Source organism: Xiphophorus hellerii, chromosome 2, assembly GCF_003331165.1.
Source record: "Xiphophorus hellerii strain 12219 chromosome 2, Xiphophorus_hellerii-4.1, whole genome shotgun sequence".
Lineage (NCBI taxonomy): Eukaryota > Metazoa > Chordata > Actinopteri > Cyprinodontiformes > Poeciliidae > Xiphophorus > Xiphophorus hellerii.
The window spans coordinates 7,552,156-7,574,590 of record NC_045673.1 but is presented as its reverse complement, the minus strand read 5'-3'; the positions used below and the strand labels follow the sequence as shown (position 1 = coordinate 7,574,590).

At 35.9% G+C, this 22,435-nt stretch overlaps 1 protein-coding gene across 1 annotated transcript; it reads right to left on the bottom strand.

The window, feature by feature from the left end:
- Positions 1–584: 584 nt before the first annotated feature.
- On the bottom strand, positions 585–22,308 carry LOC116710507 (mucin-2-like). Its single transcript, XM_032549598.1, is given in 44 exon segments — positions 585–931; positions 1,045–1,162; positions 1,254–1,293; positions 1,383–1,511; positions 1,599–1,697; positions 2,663–2,782; positions 2,892–2,932; positions 3,034–3,138; positions 3,229–3,406; positions 3,485–3,516; positions 4,216–4,316; positions 4,901–4,970; positions 5,110–5,285; positions 5,370–5,568; positions 5,674–5,863; positions 6,586–6,833; positions 7,184–7,358; positions 7,513–9,095; positions 11,593–11,709; positions 12,064–12,220; positions 12,304–12,543; positions 12,774–12,953; positions 13,041–13,151; positions 14,100–14,238; positions 14,364–14,518; positions 15,387–15,490; positions 15,589–15,641; positions 15,755–16,010; positions 16,104–16,227; positions 16,310–16,404; positions 16,579–16,743; positions 17,230–17,269; positions 17,271–17,368; positions 17,468–17,537; positions 17,625–17,732; positions 17,828–17,978; positions 18,670–18,784; positions 18,864–18,989; positions 19,163–19,379; positions 19,463–19,587; positions 19,772–19,862; positions 20,192–20,309; positions 20,402–20,657; positions 20,833–22,308. Coding segments are annotated over 44 exon segments (7,440 nt in total). The 5' UTR covers positions 21,047–22,308; the 3' UTR covers positions 585–720.
- Between the last annotated feature and the right edge of the window lie 127 nt (positions 22,309–22,435).

The following is a 22,435-nucleotide window of genomic DNA, read 5'->3' as shown; positions in this document are numbered from 1 at the left end:
ACAGCAATGAGACAAAATGTCATCTTCTCTATGTCAAATGTGACAGAAGAAGTGATATATACAGTATATATATATATATATATATATATATATATATATATATATATATATATATATATTCATGAACACTAATCTTAGCTTAGTGTTCATGTATGACTCATGAACACTAATCTTAGCTAAGGCAACCTTAGAAGGTTATATATATATATATACTTTATGTAATAAAAAAAGCTTCTTACTAATTTATAATTTCTATCTTTCCTTCTTATGGAAAGTTTCTGTCATGCTAATATCTTAGATCATGGATGGATCTGTTTTATCCCTAGCATTTTGTGGTGCATTTGTATCCCAAAAAAAAAGTATATACAAGTATAAGCTTTGTCAAGCATGCTTATACTTGCAGGGCTGTAAAGGGTCAATGTTTTATATAGATTAGGATATGTTTTATTGTTCATAGAACAACCGAAGTTATTATTCTGAAATTGTAAATATTCAAACATTTCATTATCATTAATATATGCAAGCAAGTGGGGAATATGTGATGACTGCCACAATCAAAATAACTAAAGACAGGAGACTGAAACTTAGATGCATGCTTTTATTCAATCAACTGATAAATGAACTCCACAAAGTATGCTATACCTTATTAGAGATTTAATGATTAATTAAATGATTCTTGGAGATACATCTGTATCCCACATGTGAGGACAGAGGATTGGGTCACTGCAGTGTGAAGCGTCGCTTTCTGCGAACATGCAGTGCAGCAGGTGTGGTGCACTCTGTGTGACCACAGCCGCACTCCTCCACATGCACATAAGTGAACTGGACGTGCGCACCATCGTTACATGCCAGGGTAACAGTGCGGTTGCTGGCGCGTCTCTCCTTACAGCAGGAGCAGGAATGCTCCATAGCACCCGCTGCGTCAGAGTATCTGAAAGGATCAAGGACAGAAAAAATCAGCACATTCATTACTTCACAACTGCTTAATAAATGATCTGATGACCATCCAGAGGAAGACAAAACTAAAAGTAATGTCATACTTACTTAGTGAAAGTGACGCATGATCCTTCACATGACGGCATATTCAACTCAGACCGACAGCCATTGTGGTTGATAGGAGTTGTCCGGCTAACCAGACTGCAGGCCTTCTCTTTTTCCACACCTTTTAAAATGTGAGAGGAAGGAAAAATGTCAGTTTTTGTGCTTGTTTCAGTATCTCTAACTCTAAAGACAAGAAAAATAATCATACTCACAGATTTTGCAGCAGCCATTTGCTGCAGTCTGAATTGTGTCCTGAATAGAAAACAAAACAACAACAAAAAGTTTTAATTTTTCTTTGTATATGATCCAGTGTGGGTTTATGCATTAAACCAGGCACTTACATTCTTGCAGTTGCTCTCTTGGAATGCTGGGCAAATGATTTGCTTATTGGTGACTGTAAGAGTCTCACCATTCTTAACACAAGTCTTACTTTCACATTTATTTTCTGGTGGTGACCAGGTTTCTCCTTCCTGAAAAGTACCACACAGATAACCACATACTTAGTTGTTTTATACTTACAGAAATTAATACACACCCACAGAGAGGATTTGGTTTACCTTTAAGAGTGTCTCATTGCCATTAACAATGAACACACACTGGGTCTGCACACACGTCCCACAGCAATCATCTGAGTTGGGTTTTTTATATTCAAATCCCTGAGAGAAAAAAAGCTAATTCAATACATCCATATGGTAAAATAATAATAATAATAATAATAATAATAATAACAGTTAATTATAAATTTATTCACACCCATTCAACATTTCTGTTATCACCCCAAATATTCTATGTGTATGCTGGAAAATAACTTACAACTAAAAGTGGTGAATATTTTATATAATTTTGTATTTTATTTTCTAAATCAGACAATTTGTCAAGGCTGCATTTGTTTGCAACCCCACGTTAATGCTTGCAGAGCCACTTTTGCTACAGATACACATGCCAGTCTTTTAAGGAGGCTGCGCAATATCAGAAAATTATGCAATAGCAATATTACTGCTAAAAACAGCATAGGTTATGATTAATCAGGGTTATTTTGTTTTCTTTCTTTAGTATTAAAAAATGTGTCCACCATCCTTAATGAGCTTATGAGTTTCTATAGAGAGAGTCTAAACATTTTTCATAGATTGCCAAAGGGACTCGTTGACGTGGCACTTGCAAATTACTCATCAAAATATGTAATTAAAAAAACAGTTCATGTTGCTAAAAGTTTTTTTTTACATAAATAAAACAGGATTTTACAACTTTCCGTAAGTAGTCAAACAGATGTAAAAAACTAGATTTTCATCTGCTATAGTGGAGAATCTTAAGACATTTGAAACTGCAAATTTTAATCGCTGTTATAAACCTTTCTGTTAATCTGTTCTGTTAGTGGAGAATGTGTCTTATTTTTTTCCAATTTGTCCTGGAATGCTGTACAACACTTTTGGTGTTTACTTAATGGCAACTGTAATATCGTAATCATGTTGTCTTGCTCTGATTCAGGTAGTCATATATGTCGATGCAATAACATTGATTGCAGTAAAACCTTAATATTTGCAATTCTTTTCATTCTCAACTGGCCCTTTGGAAAATAAAGGGCCAGTTGAGTGTGTCATACACGTTACATTGTCTTCCTCACCCTTCTGCATGTTTCTTTGCACTGCTGCTTCTCGCACTTTATTTCCATCAGACCACCAGATGAAGAGCTTGAGGAACAGAAGCAGTTCTCACATTTTTGGCCAGGAACGGAAGAATCAGGCTGAGAAATCCACATAAATTCAATGTTAGCCTGCAAATTTTAGTCTAACAATGACTAAATCTTAAAAGGTACATATTTATCTTCTCAATGCATTTCATATATTCCTTACCTGATATTCAACATCATTTAGCACACAGACTCTTTTGGGTTCTAGGAAAGAAAGTTGACATTTATGTAAAAACAAAGATCACTCAAAATGATTCTTTATCCATTGGACCTCATGTATGTACAAACTGATTTTATAGACTCACCACATGTACTTTCTGGACAGCATTTTCCCTCTGGAACACTGATGTTTGGCATAAAGCCAACATCACAGTTCATGTTGATGTCTGGACAAGCATGGCTCTGACATTCTGTTAACACAAAGAAGAAGAACTCAGTTTATTACTAATTTAAACACTAATGAGCAGCAAACAGTAATCAGCATTATTGTTGTGTCTTACGGCAAACATGGACATTGCAGCAGGGATTTGATGGATCAGTTTGGTTGACAAGAACAAATCCTGGATAGATGCATTTTGGTAAAGCAGTGGGTGGGCACGTCTTAGGCTTACAGATCACAGTTTTGGTGGATTCGTCACACACACAGGCCTGACATTTGTATTCAAATGTCTCGTTGAACTGAAAAAATAATAATGTTGGTTTAAATGTATAAAAAACAAGTAGAGAACAGTACATAAAAATCAATGTGTGGCTCACCTCACGGGGCTTCCCATTGGGATCAAGACATCCTGTTTAAACAGCACAAACATATTTATGTGAGTCTCTTTGTTGTCTCTATATGCTAATGCTCTTGCCAAATAGCTTATTGAAATAAGTTACTTTTAATTTGGATTCAACTATTTGGTACTGTTTTACTTATATAATCACTGCAAAAAATAAATAAATAAATAAATAAAGTATCATGTATCTATGAACTTAAAGAAACTGGTTTTGATTTACAGTAAAATAGAAATAGCAAACATATACACTATTGCTTCATGTTCATTTCTTGTACGTCCTAAAATGTCTCAAGGAAAGACACAATCCCCAAGAAGGTACTCTCTGACAGATAGTTGAAAATGCTCTAAGCAAACCGTATATCAGAAATCTTTCGATGGGAAGAGGAAACCCAAATGATAGATTAAGCAGGTGTACCTATTTGTTTATACACTCTTTTTGGCTGCAGTTGTCTAATTTTAGGTAAGACACTAGTTCATTCAAAGGCAAACCGAGCTTCAGTTACTCTAATAACTATGGAAGCAGTATTTGTAATATCACCTAAATATTTTGAATACAGAAATGTGAACATATTGAGCACACTGACGAACAGCCTCAGAATGTAGACTCTTGTTAAACTCAAAGACAGCTAGAGAAGCAAATGAAACGAACCAAAGATGTTGAATCTTAATAACTGAAACAGATGTTGAGAATTGTTCTTACATACTTACCACAACTTTTAACGCAAATATTTGATTCTTTGCTGAACAGTTTCATTCCTTCAGGACAATAGCAGCCCTCAGTAGTGTAGTTCATGACTGGATCGTTAGGACTGCAAGTTTTAGATATGAAAAACATCATGTGTTTTATTGTTAAAATCGTTATTTATGTTGCATTTGATCTTTGCATTTCATGCCAAGGGAAATGTAATCACATTTTAAACATTGCTAATTATAAATGAATATTTTTGAGACATGATAATAACAGTGAAATCCAGTGACCATGCAAATTATAGAAGGTGTAAAGTAGAAGCAAAGGCATGATTTAGATCTAATCTGAACGGGACCAAGAATTTATATCTGGGAAATATTTTTAAAATCTCCCAGTGGAAAATAATTCCTATTATTTTTAATATTAATAAATCTATATAATGTGTTTTGCTGAGTAAATTGAGTTCCTGAGTTAAAGGAACTTACATTAATATTCTAATGTATTGAATGTGACAGTATTTCATCCTTTAATAAAGATCACCTGAGTTTGTCTCAAACTAATTTTGATTTAAAGGGGATCATTGTGATATAACTGGGTTGCTTTAACTGTTCCTTTACTTTTCCTATGTTTCTTTTTTCCATTTGCTAATTAATTGTGTGCTAAAACAAGCAGCAAAAAAAACCCCAACTTTTTATTAGAACTCACTTGTCCTCACAGCTTGGTTGGTCTGCAGGTCCACAAGATTTATAAATTTTGCCTGATGGACAGTTGCTGGCTATGGGTAAAAAGCAAACAAAAAGAACAGAAAAAATATGAAAACAAAATTTCAAATTCCAGTGCTAGGAAATAATAACTAAATACAATGTGTTTTTTTTTTATTTTGAATTTTCTATGTTGAGAAAAAAATATTGTACCACATATATTAGTGTACTTCCTCCAGTCAATACAAATTCCAATCTCTGCGCAGGCAGCAGCATAAGTCTCCAAACTTGTGCACTCCACTGCCCGGTTGTGAACATAGCAGCTATCAAAAACGCATCCTTTGTAGAAATTGTCTGGAGAGATCTGGGAATGGCATTCAGCAAAGGCACTGAAGTGGAAAATAAAAATTCATTAAAAAGACTTTTTAAAAAGCTGAAGAAAATGATACAGATCAAGACGATTTGTAAAGTACCCTGAGGGGTCCTTAAGCAGTTCACAAACAGAATCTGGATTTTGTTTGCATGGTTTCTGTGGAGGTGTACGTTTAGGTATGCAGCCAGTTTTTCCCTTATCTTTCTTCAGAAGCCAGTCGTCGGCCATCACACCGCAATTTTCTGCTACTGTACCGCTAGGCAATCTGCAGTCATCATCTTGATTGTTGGAGCAAGTTCCTATCAAAAATGTTCTAGTGTCATTTTCTCCATTCAAACTGAAAGGTGTATACAGATCCTATCTGTATATCTGTGTACAGATGCATTCTGAGAGGACATTCTTACCACAATGACCCTGTGTGTTTCCTCCAAAGTACTTATATGGAAGGTTGATACTGAAGCCAGTTCTTCCAAATTTAACAACCACATTTAGACGAAGGATCTCTAACACCAAGTTAATATTAGTGCTCATCACTTTAACACCATCTTTCCAATAAGGGAGCCTTAGATTTTCTACATCTTCATTTTTAAATGCCTGAAAAAAGCAGAAGTAGATAGTATTAGTATGAAGCTAATATTTTGATTGCATGTTAGTGATAATAGCATGTAATTTGTATATGCATATGATAAAATCAAAATAAATTAGTCTATAAATTTATATTTATTTTTATATAGCATTCCTCCTCTTATGTGCAAATAAAGCTTGTTTTAATATCCACTGATGGCTTGCAAAAAGTGACTTTGTCCCAACCTAATTTAGATAACGAAGGAATAACAGTGATATCACTAGTCTTTTCCACAGAGTGGACCTATTGTAAAATCAAATAAACCTTCACAAAAAATTTGTATAATTGCAAAACACACAGTAGTTATAGTTTTATAAACTTCTAAATGTTCACAGGAGTGTTGTTCGAGCTGTAACAAGCCAGGTGCCCCTCTTATGATTTCTTTTCCCCAAGAGCTTAGGCAGACTCAGAGAACTTCAAAAACATATAGAAATATCAAATAGAATTTCTTCAGTAATAATAATAAATAATAGGCTCACACAAATTGCAGCCCGTTCACACACCTCAAAACAATGATATTAATAGGCTTTTTCCACCAAATATTTTATATATTTATTCAAGTGTGTTCAACATGTATTCCTTGTGCCATTTCTTTTACCTTCTGAGAAAAATGTTGACGTGTTAATGACTTTACCCACCTATGTATATGTAGTTTAAAAGCTATTGTTCAAAAAAGGTCATCACGTGTTACCTTCAAATCAGGTCGTCCACCAAGATTAAAGTTGATCAGTTTGATACTTTGTGCTCCATAATTCACAATTAAAGCTCGAGGACAGGAAACATCTTCAGTAGGGTCACAATGGACATTTTCAATTAAAATTTCTAAGCCATGCATTGGTGTAATTTCTTTCATCAAATAGTAGGTACAGTTTCCTTGGTAACTGTAGTATTTGCCATCAAAAGTAATGTAATGAGGATCTCCCCAGCCTTCGCATTCACCTACAGTGACAGAAAAATGTAAATACTTAATAAAAACAAAAACTATCCACTAAACAGTCTCAATAATATGATTCCCTTCATGAGTACAATTAGGTTCTTCATTTGCCACACCACTTCACACAAGTGAAGTAACTAGAAAAAGCACATTGGCAATAAATATTTTCATCCTTACATGGAAGCTCTTTATGAAACAAATACATTTGAAGCCCAGGGCTGTTATAGATTAATTGTTGCTATTTATACTTTTAAGTACATGGATATTTTCTTGGATGATAAGAATAACTTAATCTATGAGTGAGCATAATGTTCAGCTGTTTATAAATTTCTTAGTTTTTAAATAGAAAACTTACAGTCACATTCATAATGTTGGCAGCAATGATAATAATCATATACAAGAACAGGGTTTTTCCCATTGGCACAAGTTACGGGCTCCATAGTTGGACATTCATATGGAACTATTTCAATTTTATTGCCTCCAATACATCTTGCCATGGTGCAGTTGCAAAAATAAAACATCTCATTTTGCTGTAGACAAGAAAAAAAAAAAGAGCCAGTGATAGGATGTCAACAGAAATAGCAAGAAAACAACATTAAAAATACCACAAAAATAAATACATAATTACAGTCCCTCCGCCCCCTCCAAAAATTAATTAAAGGGGTTTGAAATGAAGCAACTTACCTGCACACCCCACTGTTCACATGGGGTGGATGTAGTTGGAGGTGGTTTTTTAGTTGATGTTGAAGTGGTGGTAGTAGGCAATGATTTAGTTGTAGACTTAGTTGCTGTTGTTGATTCTGTGGTTGTTGGTGTAGTTGTGGTAGTAGTTGTGGTTGTAGTTGGTGTTTCAGTTGTCGTTGATTCTGTGGTTGTAGGGGTAGTTGTTGTAGTAGTTGTTGTAGTAGTTGGTGTTTCAGTAGTAAATTCAGTTGTAGTTTCAGTTGTTGTTGATTCTGTGGTTGTGGGTGTAGTTGTTGTGGTAGTTGTGATTGTAGTTGGTGTTTCAGTTGTAGTTTCAGTTGTTGTTGATTCTGTGGTTGTAGGGGTAGTTGTAGTAGTTGTTGTGGTTGTTGTCGTAGTTGTGGTTGTAGTTGGTGTTTCAGTAGTAGATTCAGTTGTAGTTTCAGTTGTCGTTGATTCTGTGGTTGTAGGGGTAGTTGTAGTAGTTGTTGTGGTTGTTGTGGTAGTTGTGGTTGTAGTTGGTGTTTCAGTAGTAGATTCAGTTGTAGTTTCAGTTGTCGTTGATTCTGTGGTTGTAGGGGTAGTTGTAGTAGTTGTTGTGGTTGTTGTGGTAGTTGTGGTTGTAGTTGGTGTTTCAGTAGTAGATTCAGTTGTAGTTTCAGTTGTCGTTGATTCTGTGGTTGTAGGGGTAGTTGTTGTAGTAGTTGTTGTAGTAGTTGGTGTTTCAGTAGTAAATTCAGTTGTAGTTTCAGTTGTTGTTGATTCTGTGGTTGTGGGTGTAGTTGTTGTGGTAGTTGTGGTAGTTGTGATTGTAGTTGGTGTTTCAGTTGTAGTTTCAGTTGTTGTTGATTCTGTGGTTGTAGGGGTAGTTGTAGTAGTTGTTGTGGTTGTTGTCGTAGTTGTGGTTGTAGTTGGTGTTTCAGTAGTAGATTCAGTTGTAGTTTCAGTTGTCGTTGATTCTGTGGTTGTAGGGGTAGTTGTAGTAGTTGTTGTGGTTGTTGTGGTAGTTGTGGTTGTAGTTGGTGTTTCAGTAGTAGATTCAGTTGTAGTTTCAGTTGTTGTTGATTCTGTGGTTGTGGGTGTAGTTGTTGTGGTAGTTGTGGTAGTTGTGATTGTAGTTGGTGTTTCAGTTGTAGTTTCAGTTGTTGTTGATTCTGTGGTTGTAGGGGTAGTTGTAGTAGTTGTTGTGGTTGTTGTGGTTGTTGTGGTAGTTGTGGTTGTAGTTGGTGTTTCAGTAGTAGATTCAGTTGTAGTTTCAGTTGTCGTTGATTCTGTGGTTGTAGGGGTAGTTGTAGTAGTTGTTGTGGTTGTTGTGGTAGTTGTGGTTGTAGTTGGTGTTTCAGTAGTAGATTCAGTTGTAGTTTCAGTTGTCGTTGATTCTGTGGTTGTAGGGGTAGTTGTAGTAGTTGTTGTGGTTGTTGTGGTAGTTGTGGTTGTAGTTGGTGTTTCAGTAGTAGATTCAGTTGTAGTTTCAGTTGTTGTTGATTCTGTTGTTGTGGGTGTAGTTGTTGTGGTTGTTGTTGTAGTTGTGGTTGTAGTTGGTGTTTCAGTTGTTGTTGTTGATTCTGTGGTTGTAGGGGTTGTTGTTGTGGTAGTTGTGGTTGTAGTTGTTGTGGTTGTTGTGGTAGTTGTGGTTGTAGTTGTAGATTCAGTTGTGGTGGTCATTTCACATGTGCTACAACAGACCCGTATCTTGTAGTTAAAACACTTGTATGGTCTTGGCTGGTCTTCTTTTTTACATATCAGCCCACTGTCAACATTACAGGTAACCTTTTGTCCAGTTTCACTCAAATAGTCACTTAGGGCCCTCTCAGGATTTTCGGTCGATCTGCAGTCAATTTTTTCAGGATGATAGCATATGTCATGGCCATTGTGTCTGATGTTGTCATATGTTTCATTGTCATTTTTATCTTTTTTTGAATCATGTACATCAAACCATTCTGACCACTCACAACCAGGAGTACATGGCGTAGTAGATTCAGTTGTAGTTTCAGTTGTCGTTGATTCTGTGGTTGTGGGTGTAGTTGTTGTGGTTGTTGTGGTTGTAGTTGGTGTTTCAGTAGTAGATTCAGTTGTAGTTTCAGTTGTTGTTGATTCTGTGGTTGTAGGGGTAGTTGTTGTAGTGGTTGTTGTGGTAGTTGTGGTTGTAGTGGTTGTAGTTGGTGTTTCAGTAGTAGATTCAGTTGTAGTTTCAGTTGTCGTTGGTTCTGTGGTTGTAGGGGTAGTTGTTGTGGTTGTAGTGGTTGTAGTTGGTGTTTCAGTAGTAGATTCAGTTGTAGTTTCAGTTGTCGTTGATTCTGTGGTTGTAGGGGTAGTTGTAGTAGTTGTTGTGGTTGTTGTGGTAGTCGTGGTTGTAGTTGATGTTTCAGTAGTAGATTCAGTTGTAGTTTCAGTTGTCGTTGATTCTGTGGTTGTAGGGGTAGTTGTAGTAGTTGTTGTGGTTGTTGTGGTAGTTGTGGTTGTAGTTGGTGTTTCAGTAGTAGATTCAGTTGTAGTTTCAGTTGTCGTTGATTCTGTGGTTGTAGGGGTAGTTGTAGTAGTTGTTGTGGTTGTTGTGGTAGTTGTGGTTGTAGTTGGTGTTTCAGTAGTAGATTCAGTTGTAGTTTCAGTTGTTGTTGATTCTGTTGTTGTGGGTGTAGTTGTTGTGGTTGTTGTTGTAGTTGTGGTTGTAGTTGGTGTTTCAGTTGTTGTTGTTGATTCTGTGGTTGTAGGGGTTGTTGTTGTGGTAGTTGTGGTTGTAGTTGTTGTGGTTGTTGTGGTAGTTGTGGTTGTAGTTGTAGATTCAGTTGTGGTGGTCATTTCACATGTGCTACAACAGACCCGTATCTTGTAGTTAAAACACTTGTATGGTCTTGGCTGGTCTTCTTTTTTACATATCAGCCCACTGTCAACATTACAGGTAACCTTTTGTCCAGTTTCACTCAAATAGTCACTTAGGGCCCTCTCAGGATTTTCGGTCGATCTGCAGTCAATTTTTTCAGGATGATAGCATATGTCATGGCCATTGTGTCTGATGTTGTCATATGTTTCATTGTCATTTTTATCTTTTTTTGAATCATGTACATCAAACCATTCTGACCACTCACAACCAGGAGTACATGGCGTAGTAGATTCAGTTGTAGTTTCAGTTGTCGTTGATTCTGTGGTTGTGGGTGTAGTTGTTGTGGTTGTTGTGGTAGTTGTGGTTGTAGTTGGTGTTTCAGTAGTAGATTCAGTTGTAGTTTCAGTTGTTGTTGATTCTGTGGTTGTAGGGGTAGTTGTTGTAGTGGTTGTTGTGGTAGTTGTGGTTGTAGTGGTTGTAGTTGGTGTTTCAGTAGTAGATTCAGTTGTAGTTTCAGTTGTCGTTGGTTCTGTGGTTGTAGGGGTAGTTGTTGTGGTTGTAGTGGTTGTAGTTGGTGTTTCAGTAGTAGATTCAGTTGTAGTTTCAGTTGTCGTTGATTCTGTGGTTGTAGGGGTAGTTGTTGTAGTAGTTGTTGTGGTAGTTGTGGTTGTAGTTGGTGTTTCAGTAGTAGATTCAGTTGTAGTTTCAGTTGTTGTTGATTCTGTTGTTGTGGGTGTAGTTGTTGTGGTTGTTGTCGTAGTTGTGGTTGTTGTTTCAGTTGTAGTTTCAGTTGTCGTTGATTCTGTGGTTGTAGGGGTAGTTGTGGTTGTTGTGGTAGTTGTAGTTGTTGGCGTTGTAGTTATTGTTTCAGTTGTTGTTGATTCTGTGGTTGTGGGTGTACTTGTAGTGGTTGTTGTGGTAGTTGTAGTGGTTGTAGTAGTAGTTGTAGTTGATGTTCCGGTTGTAGTGGTATATTCTGTTGTTGATTTTGTGGTTGTTGGGGATGTTATAGTAGTAGGTTCAGTTGTAGTTGTAGTATTTATTTTTATCGGACATATTTCCACACATCTGTTTTCTTTTTCATCAAATATTGGGGCATACTCTGGGCAACTAGGATAACAACCTGTAAAAACGTATGCATGAAAATTGTAAGTGCATTGCACATAGAAGTCATAGAAGACTTACCTTATTCATTGGAAATAATTTGATTTTCATATTGTTTTGCAACTCCAAAATGCCTTAGTTCAGACCTTACCTTCAAACCTTCGAACAGAATAGCTTTGAACAACCCTGATATGTGATTGGAGTACATGGATGGTAGTGCCATAAGCAATCATATTGTTCATTGTGGAAGTTGTAGAAATCACAGAAGACAGCTAAGAAGAAGTTGTAGAAAAAATTTATTAAAGGAACAAAATTTCAGTTTGAAAATTGGTTTTGTTTTCAAATGATGCTATATCTTAAAATAATTGCTGTTTTTTCTTCTTTGAGGATTATGTTCATGATGATAATAATTTATATCAGAATCCTTTGTCCTGACTAACCATGGAAATTTACAGTCACAAATCAATAAATACATTCAATAACACACTTACTAAAGTTTTATTTCAGTAAGTGGATTTCTGATTACAGCTCGTGAAAATACCAGGTTGAAGATTAAACTGTGCAACAGACTAAGAAAAACACCCAGATTTTTATATAGTAATACAGGAGGAAAATTATTCACTTACGACAGATTTCTGGAGTTCTCCATGAAATGCAAACACCAGCATCATTGCAAGCTTGAGCATAAGCTGCAACAGCTGAACAGAAACACTCGCAGTCTCCTCCAGTGTCACAGGCACATGAGTCCTTCACACATTTTTCGTAGAACGGTTGGGGCTCTACCTGTTTAGGCATTGAAAATGATAGTTTTTTTCTCTAATACTTCATGTGTAATATTTTCATTGCTAGAACAACCATTGCACTACCTTGGAGTGGCATTCTTTGAATGTGTCTCCATTTATGATGTTGCACTTCATTTTTGCCCAATGGTCTCGATGAGGTGCTTTTTCACAAGCGTCAATAAGCTTATCCACATTTGAGCAAGAGCTGTCCCCTTTCCAGCTGTTTGCAAACTCTAATGGGCTGCTCACTACCAACCCACTCCGGGTGGTGAAGTCGTTCTCTCCATTACCATCAAAGTTTCCACACAGGCCACACACTTCACCCTGCACAAATATAAACAAGTCAGTCATTGGCACATTTTATACCATGTAAAGAAACACATTTTACTGAGATTGTATCTATCATTTTTAGTCAACATTTAGAAAAAGCATGTCACCAATTCTATATTGTAGTGGAACTGAGAAATGTTTGTATTCTGCGGATGGCCGAAGGTTGGAGTTAGTTGAAAAGAAAATATCTATTTCTTACCCAGAAACCAATTACTGTGACTTACCTTGTAATATGGTTCCAGTGTTATAACAAAATAGGTTTTGCGATCCCAAATTACTCTTAGACCAATGCTGGAATGTACTACAACATAGAAGCCTCGATTTATTATTTCGTATGGTATTTCGGTGCCATTTTCCAAAACTATTTCTTTAAAAGTGCCGTCAGTGAGGATGATCACATGTTTCTGAAATATAGAGAAGATTTCACTCTTTGTAAATCATGAACACCATTCTAACACAATATGTATTATTATTTGAGTTCTTTGCCTTACCCCCAGCTGAATCCTGACAGTTTTAGAACATGTTGTCCCTGTTGATCCACATGGTTCATCTTCTGTGATTACTTCAATTTCATCCTCTACCGTTTTATTAGAACATTTGTTCTAAACAAATACATTTTTAAAATTGGTTTCCATTAGTACTGAAAAATTATACATTATGAACTTATAGAAAGTATTCTTGCTTTGAAAGCAAGAGCATCCTTTGCATTAGTTTGTGTGATAGAGTAGAACATATTGACCTTACTGTCAATAAATATTCTTTACTGTAAAGAATATTTATGCTTCAAGAATTTCTAGCATTTACCCTTTGGAAAAATCTAACATGCTCACACAGTCTCTAAACATATTAATTTGCTAATATAGGACAAAGTAGTCAAAGTACTTCTCAAAAGTCCAGAGTAATTATCTGATTGCATTCTTTGCATTTTACCAAGTACTTTTTTCTGGTAGCTATACCTTTAGATAAATAGATTTAGTGTGTTTATTATTAACTTTGAACCTCCATTTTTGCGTCGCAATGGCCTCAAGGAGTCAGTGAGGTTGCAGCATTTATACAGTGCGAAACAAAAACAATAATTTTTCATAACTGTTTTGTTACAACTGCAAACGTCAATCTACTTTGATATGATTTTGTCTGATCGTCCACTGTAAACAAACAAGCTCATAATTGTGAAGTAAAAGTAAAAGTACATATTGCTGGTTGTATTTTGTGAATAACAATGTGAAGGGTGTTTTGTGTATATGTGTTTAGTACCTTTACTTACATATCTCTAAAAAGGGAAAATAAATTACAGTGACATTTGTGGTTGTAATCTGACAAAGATGTGAAAAAGCTTTAGGGGGTATGATTACATTTGAAAAGCGATGTAGCTTTACATTCAAATTCCTATTGTGTTTTGTTATTGCATATTAGCCATTTCATAGAAAAACTTTTTAATTGCTTTGAGGCAATTTATATTTGTGTTATTTATATGGTAAAAGCTTAGATATTCTTTCTAATAATAAAACCACAGTTTTGAACAAATTTTAAGTGTTTTTGTATAAACTTACCTTGACAGCAACATAGGAACAGTCTCCTTGAAACTCATATAGCTGCTTATCAAATGTTTTGTGATGTCCACTTCCATATATAATGCAGCTCTGTGAACAGCTGTATGATGTACATTTCCACTTCCCACCTCTACAAATACTAAATGGGTAGAGTAAAAGCAAAACAAAATAAATGCATTATATTTAAAATTAAAATTTTCAACAAAATGTTTTTTAAATAATGCAGCACAAGCAGCATAACGATTTTTTCTTTCTTTTTTTTACCAGCGGTTACAATCTTGGTAAACTGCGACTCCAGGCTTATAGAATTGACCATTGTGCTTGCATGAACAATCCTCTGTCTTTTTCACACATGAGCCTTGACCATCATCAAAATGACCAGAAGGACACATGCAGCCAGATACACATTCTGACGCATCCTGGAAAGGAAATGTAGAGTCATCAAGTAGATACACAGCAATTAATCATTCTCAGTTTTCATTGTAGGCATTATTTCATGGAATTAGCCTATCTCAATTAATATTCAATCAGATCTGCTCTCTCAAGTGATAAACAATATATCAATAAAGACAACTATTCAGAGGCCCACCAGTTTTGGCTATATGAAAGTATTGCTTGATGAGACACCTAGCTTAAGAACTGAAGAAAAAAAAAGACATAAACTCAGGTCATGTTTGTCTGATATAAAAATGCATGTGATAATCTGAAACATGTAAGAGTGGAAAAAGCTAAATAATACTTCAAAATAAAGAGTTTTAATCATGAATACATTAAAACATGTTTTAATGATGGTTTGCTGTAGTGACCCATGAACTATCCCTAAAAAGGTGTGTTTTTATTGATTTTCTGGTAACATACAGTCAGCCGAGTCATATCTATACCACAGAAAATCACCCATTTTTTCTAAAGGTTAACTTATGGATAAAATAAATATTTGCAAAGAAAGTTTCTTCTGTTTGACTGTTTCCTTCACAAAACAATCAGTCAAAGGCAGGCACTGGTCTATTGAGGCAACTTAGATGGAGAATTAACTTCAAAGTATTTCTACACTTTTAAAGTTATTTTAAAAAGAAAATAACTATTTTGATCTTTCACAACTATCATGCAAAAAGAATCTATACTTTCACAGATCTGAGGACAGTCTGCAATAGGTTTATTTATTATGTGAAAATAAATTATGGTAATAGATGCACACAGAAGTAGACAAATTAGCAAAGGGTTACTATTAATCCACATACAAATAATCAGGAGATGATCTCATTAAAGATAAACAAGACAGCAACTCACACAAACATCATCATCCAGATTCAAACAACGTTGAACACAGTGTGGTCTCTGGTCATCAGCCATCCCAGTGGAGCAGTTGAAGTACACTTTTGGATGAGGACATTCTGTAAACAGAAGAAATACTTTCAACATACATAATGTTAATGTTAACCCAATATCAATGTTATTGGAAAGTAAAGAAATGAGAGCCCCAATTACCTACCTGTGTTCTGCTTTTTCAAGGAATGGCAATGAAGCCTTCCATTGGCACACACACTTGGAAAAAGAATCAAGTTCATATGATGAAACAGAGATGCCATTCAAGTTACAACCATTTTATTCATGCTGAAAAAAAATATAACCACTACTTAAGGTTTCTTCTGACTCACCAGTGCTCAGATTTGATGTTGACAGACGTTCCTGCTTCAATGTAATCTTCATTATGGGAACAGGAACATTCTTCTTTGGGTACACAAGCATCTTTTTCATTCAGATAGAGACCATCAGGGCAGAAACAGCCAACCACAGGCAAGAAATGTGAAGTGCAGCTCTGCTGATCTGAGCTCAGTGAACTACAGGTCAGCTGGCATCTCCGGTGATTGTAAGTGAAGATCTGAGTTGATGGACAGCTCTTTGTGTGTTTCTCTGTTTTGTGGATAATATGGGAAAATTACCTAGCTGTTACAAGACTTATATATGACAGTTAATGTGTTGTCATGAAACTTAAAGACACATTACCGCATTGGTTTCCAAAATCTGTCACAAACTTTCCCTTTGCTGCACAAGCCCGACCATAAGAGGTGAAGACGGCACATAAGCAGTCTTCGCTTTTCTCACAGCTGCAGGTGGAGTAAAGGCAGCGCTGCATAAAAAAAGAACACTTTAAGAAAATTATAGTCCAATAAAACAGAATTAAAATCTGAAAGAAGAGGTTGTTGTTGTACCTTGTAGTAATAGTCAGGATTCACTTCTGAATGGCAGTTTGCAAATGAACCAGTTGAATTTCTGAGCATTTCGCACCAGTGTCGGGCATAATTCTCTACAATTAAATGTAAAATTATTTTTACACTTCCAGTAACTTGAAATATACTGAATAAAAATTTAATATATATACTCACAAAGCAACAAAAGAAAAGCTTTACTGTTAAATAGAATACTACAATGGGTTTCATTTGATTGGAAAAAAAATAACATTGTTAAATTTATTTTTTACCAGTTTTCATAGTGACTGAACAGGGGTCTTCAAGTATTCTGCCTGCATCTGGGCATGTTTGGTCGGCCTTCCAAGAATTACCAAAAGTTACAGCAGTTCCTTCTTGGCTCCCTTGAGGAGTCGTCATATCATCATTCAAAGCCATGTTGTAGTTTCCACATAAACCTGAGGAACATGTTCAGAAGAACAACAAGTCACCAAAGTGTCCAAGCTCCAGCACATTTCCGTAATTTTTTTGTATCACCTCCTCACTGGAATATTCTCTTTTATCTCAAATAAAACTCAGTTATCTAAGTTTTTTTTCTTTTGACAGTACAGAAATGTCTGTACCATCCATCTGGCCAAGGTGCTCTCCACCTTGTGCTCTCCACCTTGGCCAGGGTATAAAGACAATTTCCATGAAAGGTGTAGGTAGTACCATCAAATGTTGTGAAATGTAAACCTTTTACAAAGAATAGTCTGAAGAGTACAAATATTTATCCATCCTTCTATTTTTTCCATCCTTTCCCACAATCTTTAAACACTGAAATGAAATGTTACTCTTTTCCATGCAGTTCCTGACTGCACAAGAACCCTGTGTGGTTTTGATTATCATACAATACATGGTCTATAAAGGAAGTTGGCTAAATTAAAGGAAAACATAAAACTCACCACGTGTCTTTTCTTTGTAGCTGCTTTCCAGACTGATGTAGGACTTGCATAACAGGAACACGCTGGATCTGAATTTGGAGGCCAAACTTGGCGTTGAGCAAAATATGAAAGGATGAAGCATGAAATATTCTGATGTCCCCTGTAAATAATGTCAGAAATGTCACCTGATGTTACACAAATAGAAACTCCATTACTGAAAAAATTAGCTCAATTAAAACTTGCTTCTTGTCAGACCCACCTGAGTAATATGGCAAACTGATGTCCTCCATATTCTGTTGAACTTTTCCCTCAGATGTAAACATTAATACCTGTAGAAAGACAGAACCAATTATGAGTGATCTGTAGATATTGTTGTGAACTGAGAATGTAAATACTAACACCTGTAATTTACTCACATTATCTACGCCCAGATGGATTTTAAGAGCCTTTAGACAAATATCAAATTTTGTTCCTCCACATTGTCCCAACTGGGCCCGAATGGTAAAGTTTGGACTTATTCCATCCTGAGATATATAAAACATTTGAGCACAGGGAAATCTTCACTTTCATGTCTGCTTTGTATTATTTATCAGCAATTAGAAAATGACTCATTATTTACCTTGCTCTCCACCTTGGCCAGGGTATAAAGACAATTTCCATGAAAGGTATAGGTAGTACCATCAAATGTTGTGAAATGTAAACCTTCCTCAACTGCACATGTAGCCGGGGTCTCGAAAGTCTCACACTCCCACTTCCCCTCTGAACAAGTACTGAAAAATACAAATCTGTTCATAAAACCTTGCAAAAGTTTTAATACACATTTAATTTTTAAAGCATCTTATCAGAATTGTATGTGATTTTTGTTTTGTATGTGACATTATTGTGAAGTGGAAGGGAAATAATATAACATTTAAAAATGTTATACAAGTAATAACCGCAAACATGTATTATATTCCTAACTGTAGTTTTCACATGGAAAACCGTTCACATAATAATGAATGCACAATTTACACTTTGAAGCATGATGGTGGCAGAGTCATGACATGGGCATGGAGATAAAATAAAGGGACAGTGGATTATGCTAAATTTAGGGAAATCCTGAAAGCAAACGTGTTAAAGGCTGCAGTGGAGTTAAGACTAAACAACACTAAACAGAAAATTGATGTAGATGTTCTCCATCCAATCGGACCCAGCTTGAGCTACTTTGCAAAGAAAAGTGGGCATAGCTGTTAGAAATGGATGTCAGACAAAAAGGGAACTGAATACAAATACATATCACACTTTTCAGAGTTTTTTGTGTGAATATTGTGATGAATTTGATTGTTTTTCATCCACTATGACCTTATTTTCCCTTTGTTGTATGAAATATAATAAAGGAAAGTGCTGGTAAAATCCCTGTGCTGCAACAAAAAAGATGACTTTACCATCAAGAAGACATTCCGTAAACATGTTGAAACATACCAGTTTGTTTTTTCATGACGGTAAACCTCTCCAGAGTCGTAGATGTCGTCATGCTTGCACTGACACTCAGACAGAGGGATGCAGCCCCTCTCAGAAATATCATCAAACACCGTTCCTGAGAGAAAAACAGTTTCATTATGTGAAGGTGAATTAACAGTGGCAGAATACACATTTTAAATGTAAAGAGAACTAACCAGGAGGACAGAAGCAGCCATCTGTTTTATGGTCCTCACACACTAATCTTGTGTCCTGATGTGTGCAAGTATCCATGCAAGGAAAAGCACTTTCTTCATACTGCATGTTGTAGGGACACTGTTTACCTGTGAAGATAAATGGTGCCATAGATAATGAGCAGTAGTAATTCATAGAATCATTTAGGCAAAATATCATGCAAGAACAATATGTTAAATAACATTTTATGGCTCCAATAACCTCTTACGCATTAAACTACAGTCTTAAAAACAAAAAATAAAGAGACAAACATGAATCATACCACAGAAATCAGGTCTCCTCCAGTCGGGTGGCTGTCCTCCTGCGTGCGAACACTGACGAGAAAACTCAGACATTGTGCTGCAGACACAGGAGTAACTGGTACCGTTGTTACAGGCACACATGTCTACCACACATGCCTTGATGAAAGCTTCAGCACTAATCAGGCTGGTACATGAACTCCAGGAATCCCCGTCAAATATTTTTTCACAGATGGTTTGCTTTAGCGAGGAAATAAGACGGAAACAAAAAGTCAACATCTTCCTTAACATTTTTACTGGAAAAAACTGATTTATATACTTACAAATGCTTTGCATGAATGTGACACATTTGTCTTTGATTCATCTTCTACAGGGGGGTCTTTGCATTCATCGTTTGGCAGATGGACTCTGTGTTTGATTCCAAGCTCAATGGGAGTCACTTTAAAACCTGATCATGTAGATGAAGTAAAGAACATTAAAGATATGACTGATTATGGTAACACTTTATTTGACGGGTTGTGAATAAGACTGTCATGACACCGTCATAAACATGACATAACACCTGTCATGAATATGAATAAGTTTTTATCTTATTTTCCAATACATTTTACACACTTCAATGAACTACATACCATTATCCATGAACTCATCATAGACGGGAACGCCGTTGAAATCTCCGCAAAGGCCACAAGTTTGGTTCTTGTATCCGTTTGAAACTTCCACCTGAAGCACAAAACAGAGAGGATCATGTTTCACATTTTTTTAGTTTATACCAGAAAGAAGAGGTCAGTCTTTGTTTGACTTTGATGTTATTCAACCATCAAGCCTTTATTTCTATCATGTTTAAAGATACATCATAAATAATTATTTTAAAAAGTTCCCCGTTTCCAACAATTGAAGCACTCTCAGCAGACGTTAGCTAATGTATCACTAACTGTTTCATTTGACATGAAAATTAAATGTGTTTCTTTTAAGTCAGTCACATTACGACAATGTGATTAAGTGATTTGTAAAAACTCTGTACTTATAGGAGGGTAAAGGAAGGTGTATACCATGACTGCATCTTCACGATTCCACATGACTATAATGCCGACTTTGGTAGCTCGAAGCCTGATGTAAAATGTACTTTCTTCCACCTTTACTCCCCCACTGTAGTGTGGCAGAGTAACTCTGATAAAAGAGAGTAAAAGTTTGAAGATTTAAATGACAAACACAATGTAAAAATATGTTAATTAGTGTATTGTTGTGTGTGTTTTACTTACGGATTCCCATTTTCAGTGACCTCAGTCTCGGTTAGGTTGAATGTATTTTCAGAGATGGTGACCACAACATAACGTATTGTTATATTTCCGTCATTTTCTTCTCGTCTAATGTGCACAGAAAACTTCTTCTCGGATTTGCGGCAGTCTTTGACCAGGTTGTACTCACACAAGCCAGGAAACTGGAACACATCACCATCAAAGGTCTTAAAGTGCTGCGTGCCCCAAGTGCTGCAGATGTTGTTGACATGGTTGTCATCTAGAACAGCAAAATTAAACAGCAAAAATTTGAACAAAATATAATCTTGAAATCACACATTTATTACTTTATATTTTTAGAAAATTATATTTAACATCACAAACCTTTTTTGGTTGTAGTGCCAAAATATTTTCAATAGAAAATATTTTTAGAATCTAAAATATGCAAGTCTTACCCTGCCTGGCTTGAGCAGCACCAGCAAAACTGAAGAAACACAACCACACCACAGTCCACTTCATGGTTGCCACAGTGGGTTTTCTGACCCAAAGCAGATAAAAGTGAGACTGACAGTCAAGGCTATATATATATATATACACACATATAGATTTAGATTTCTGTGTAGCTTTAGAACCGCCTTTTTGTGTGGACTTGTCAATGACGTTCAACATATCTCTAAATGCTGTACTGTATTTTCTTCATCAAGCATGTGAGAAAATTAAACAGGGAAGACACTCCTGGAGAGTACAAATAAGATAATGTTTGATTTGCTCCAAGTTTGTCATTTCCATGTTTACCCTTTCATAGAAACAATTTATTGGTTGATCTGGCTATAATTTTTGCCAGCTAAATCATAGATAAATCATTTAGCTATGACTAAGGTGTTATAAGTTAATTTTTTTGTCATTAATTAGAAATGACAAAAAATTAACTAAGAAAACGAAGATTCTAATTAATGGTAATCTGCACAGCAGGGACCTTTGCTGTTTTCTCTGCTTAATGTCTTATTCCTTTTCTTCTTCAGTCTTTGGAGACAAAAAGGGAAATATGCTTGGTTGTTGAGTTTTTTTGCACTTTGCTTTATTGATTCTAGTTTCATTATTATTCTGTGTTCCTTAGTTTCTTTGTCTTCACACCCGTAACTTCATGCTCCAATTATTTAATTACCTCTTTGTCATTCCTCCTTCCTGGTTCCTCCTTTTTTTACCTTGTTTATTCTCCTCATCATGCTAATGTTTCTGGTTCCCAATTTTGGATTCACCTCTAAATTATGTCTGACTGTAAGTTTTGTTTTTCATCATATGTGTTCATTAAAATTGTCATCAACTACTCAATGTTTCAGCCTTCCTGGATTTATGACCATCTTTCAAAACACCTCAGGACAAGCTCCAATGCTATGTAAATGTCTTTGCCACCTTACAAATATCCTTCTATTTGACTTTTGTGTAATGACATGTAAGAACGAAACACACTGAGCTTTCAGGAAAGTTTCCAAAAGAAATACACAATTTCCCAGAGGAAGGCCTTGATAGCCAAAAAAAGTATGATGAATCATCCAGCTCTGAGCTTTGGGTGCCATCAGCCCCTTCTCCATGGGCGTGGCTGTAACCAGTTCTGCCCCAGGCAGATTCATCTCCATTGGCAGATCCTTCACAAGTCTTCTCCGTTTTGTGGAACCATTTCAGGGGTGGTACATCCTGTATTACACGCTGCATGGCGTCTGCTATCAGAGAGCTGTTCAGTGTGGAGGAGCATTATCATGCTCGCCAGGAGCAGATTGGGTCAATTTTTGGAGCAAAATGGCTGTGATTTTGCAGCCCTGCAAGAAACACGTCTCTCAAGAATGGTCACGCAATGAAGAAGTGAGAACCAACCGCCATTAAAATCTAGTACAAGAAGAAGTGAGAAACTGTGGTCACTGGCTGTTTTAATTTACTGCTACATTCAGATGTTTTTTAAAAAATTATATTAGTACATGTAAATATTAATTTTTATATTTTTTAAATCCTTACTTTATGTGATTCATCATCTTCAGCAAAAGTTGCAGATTATGTTTAGTG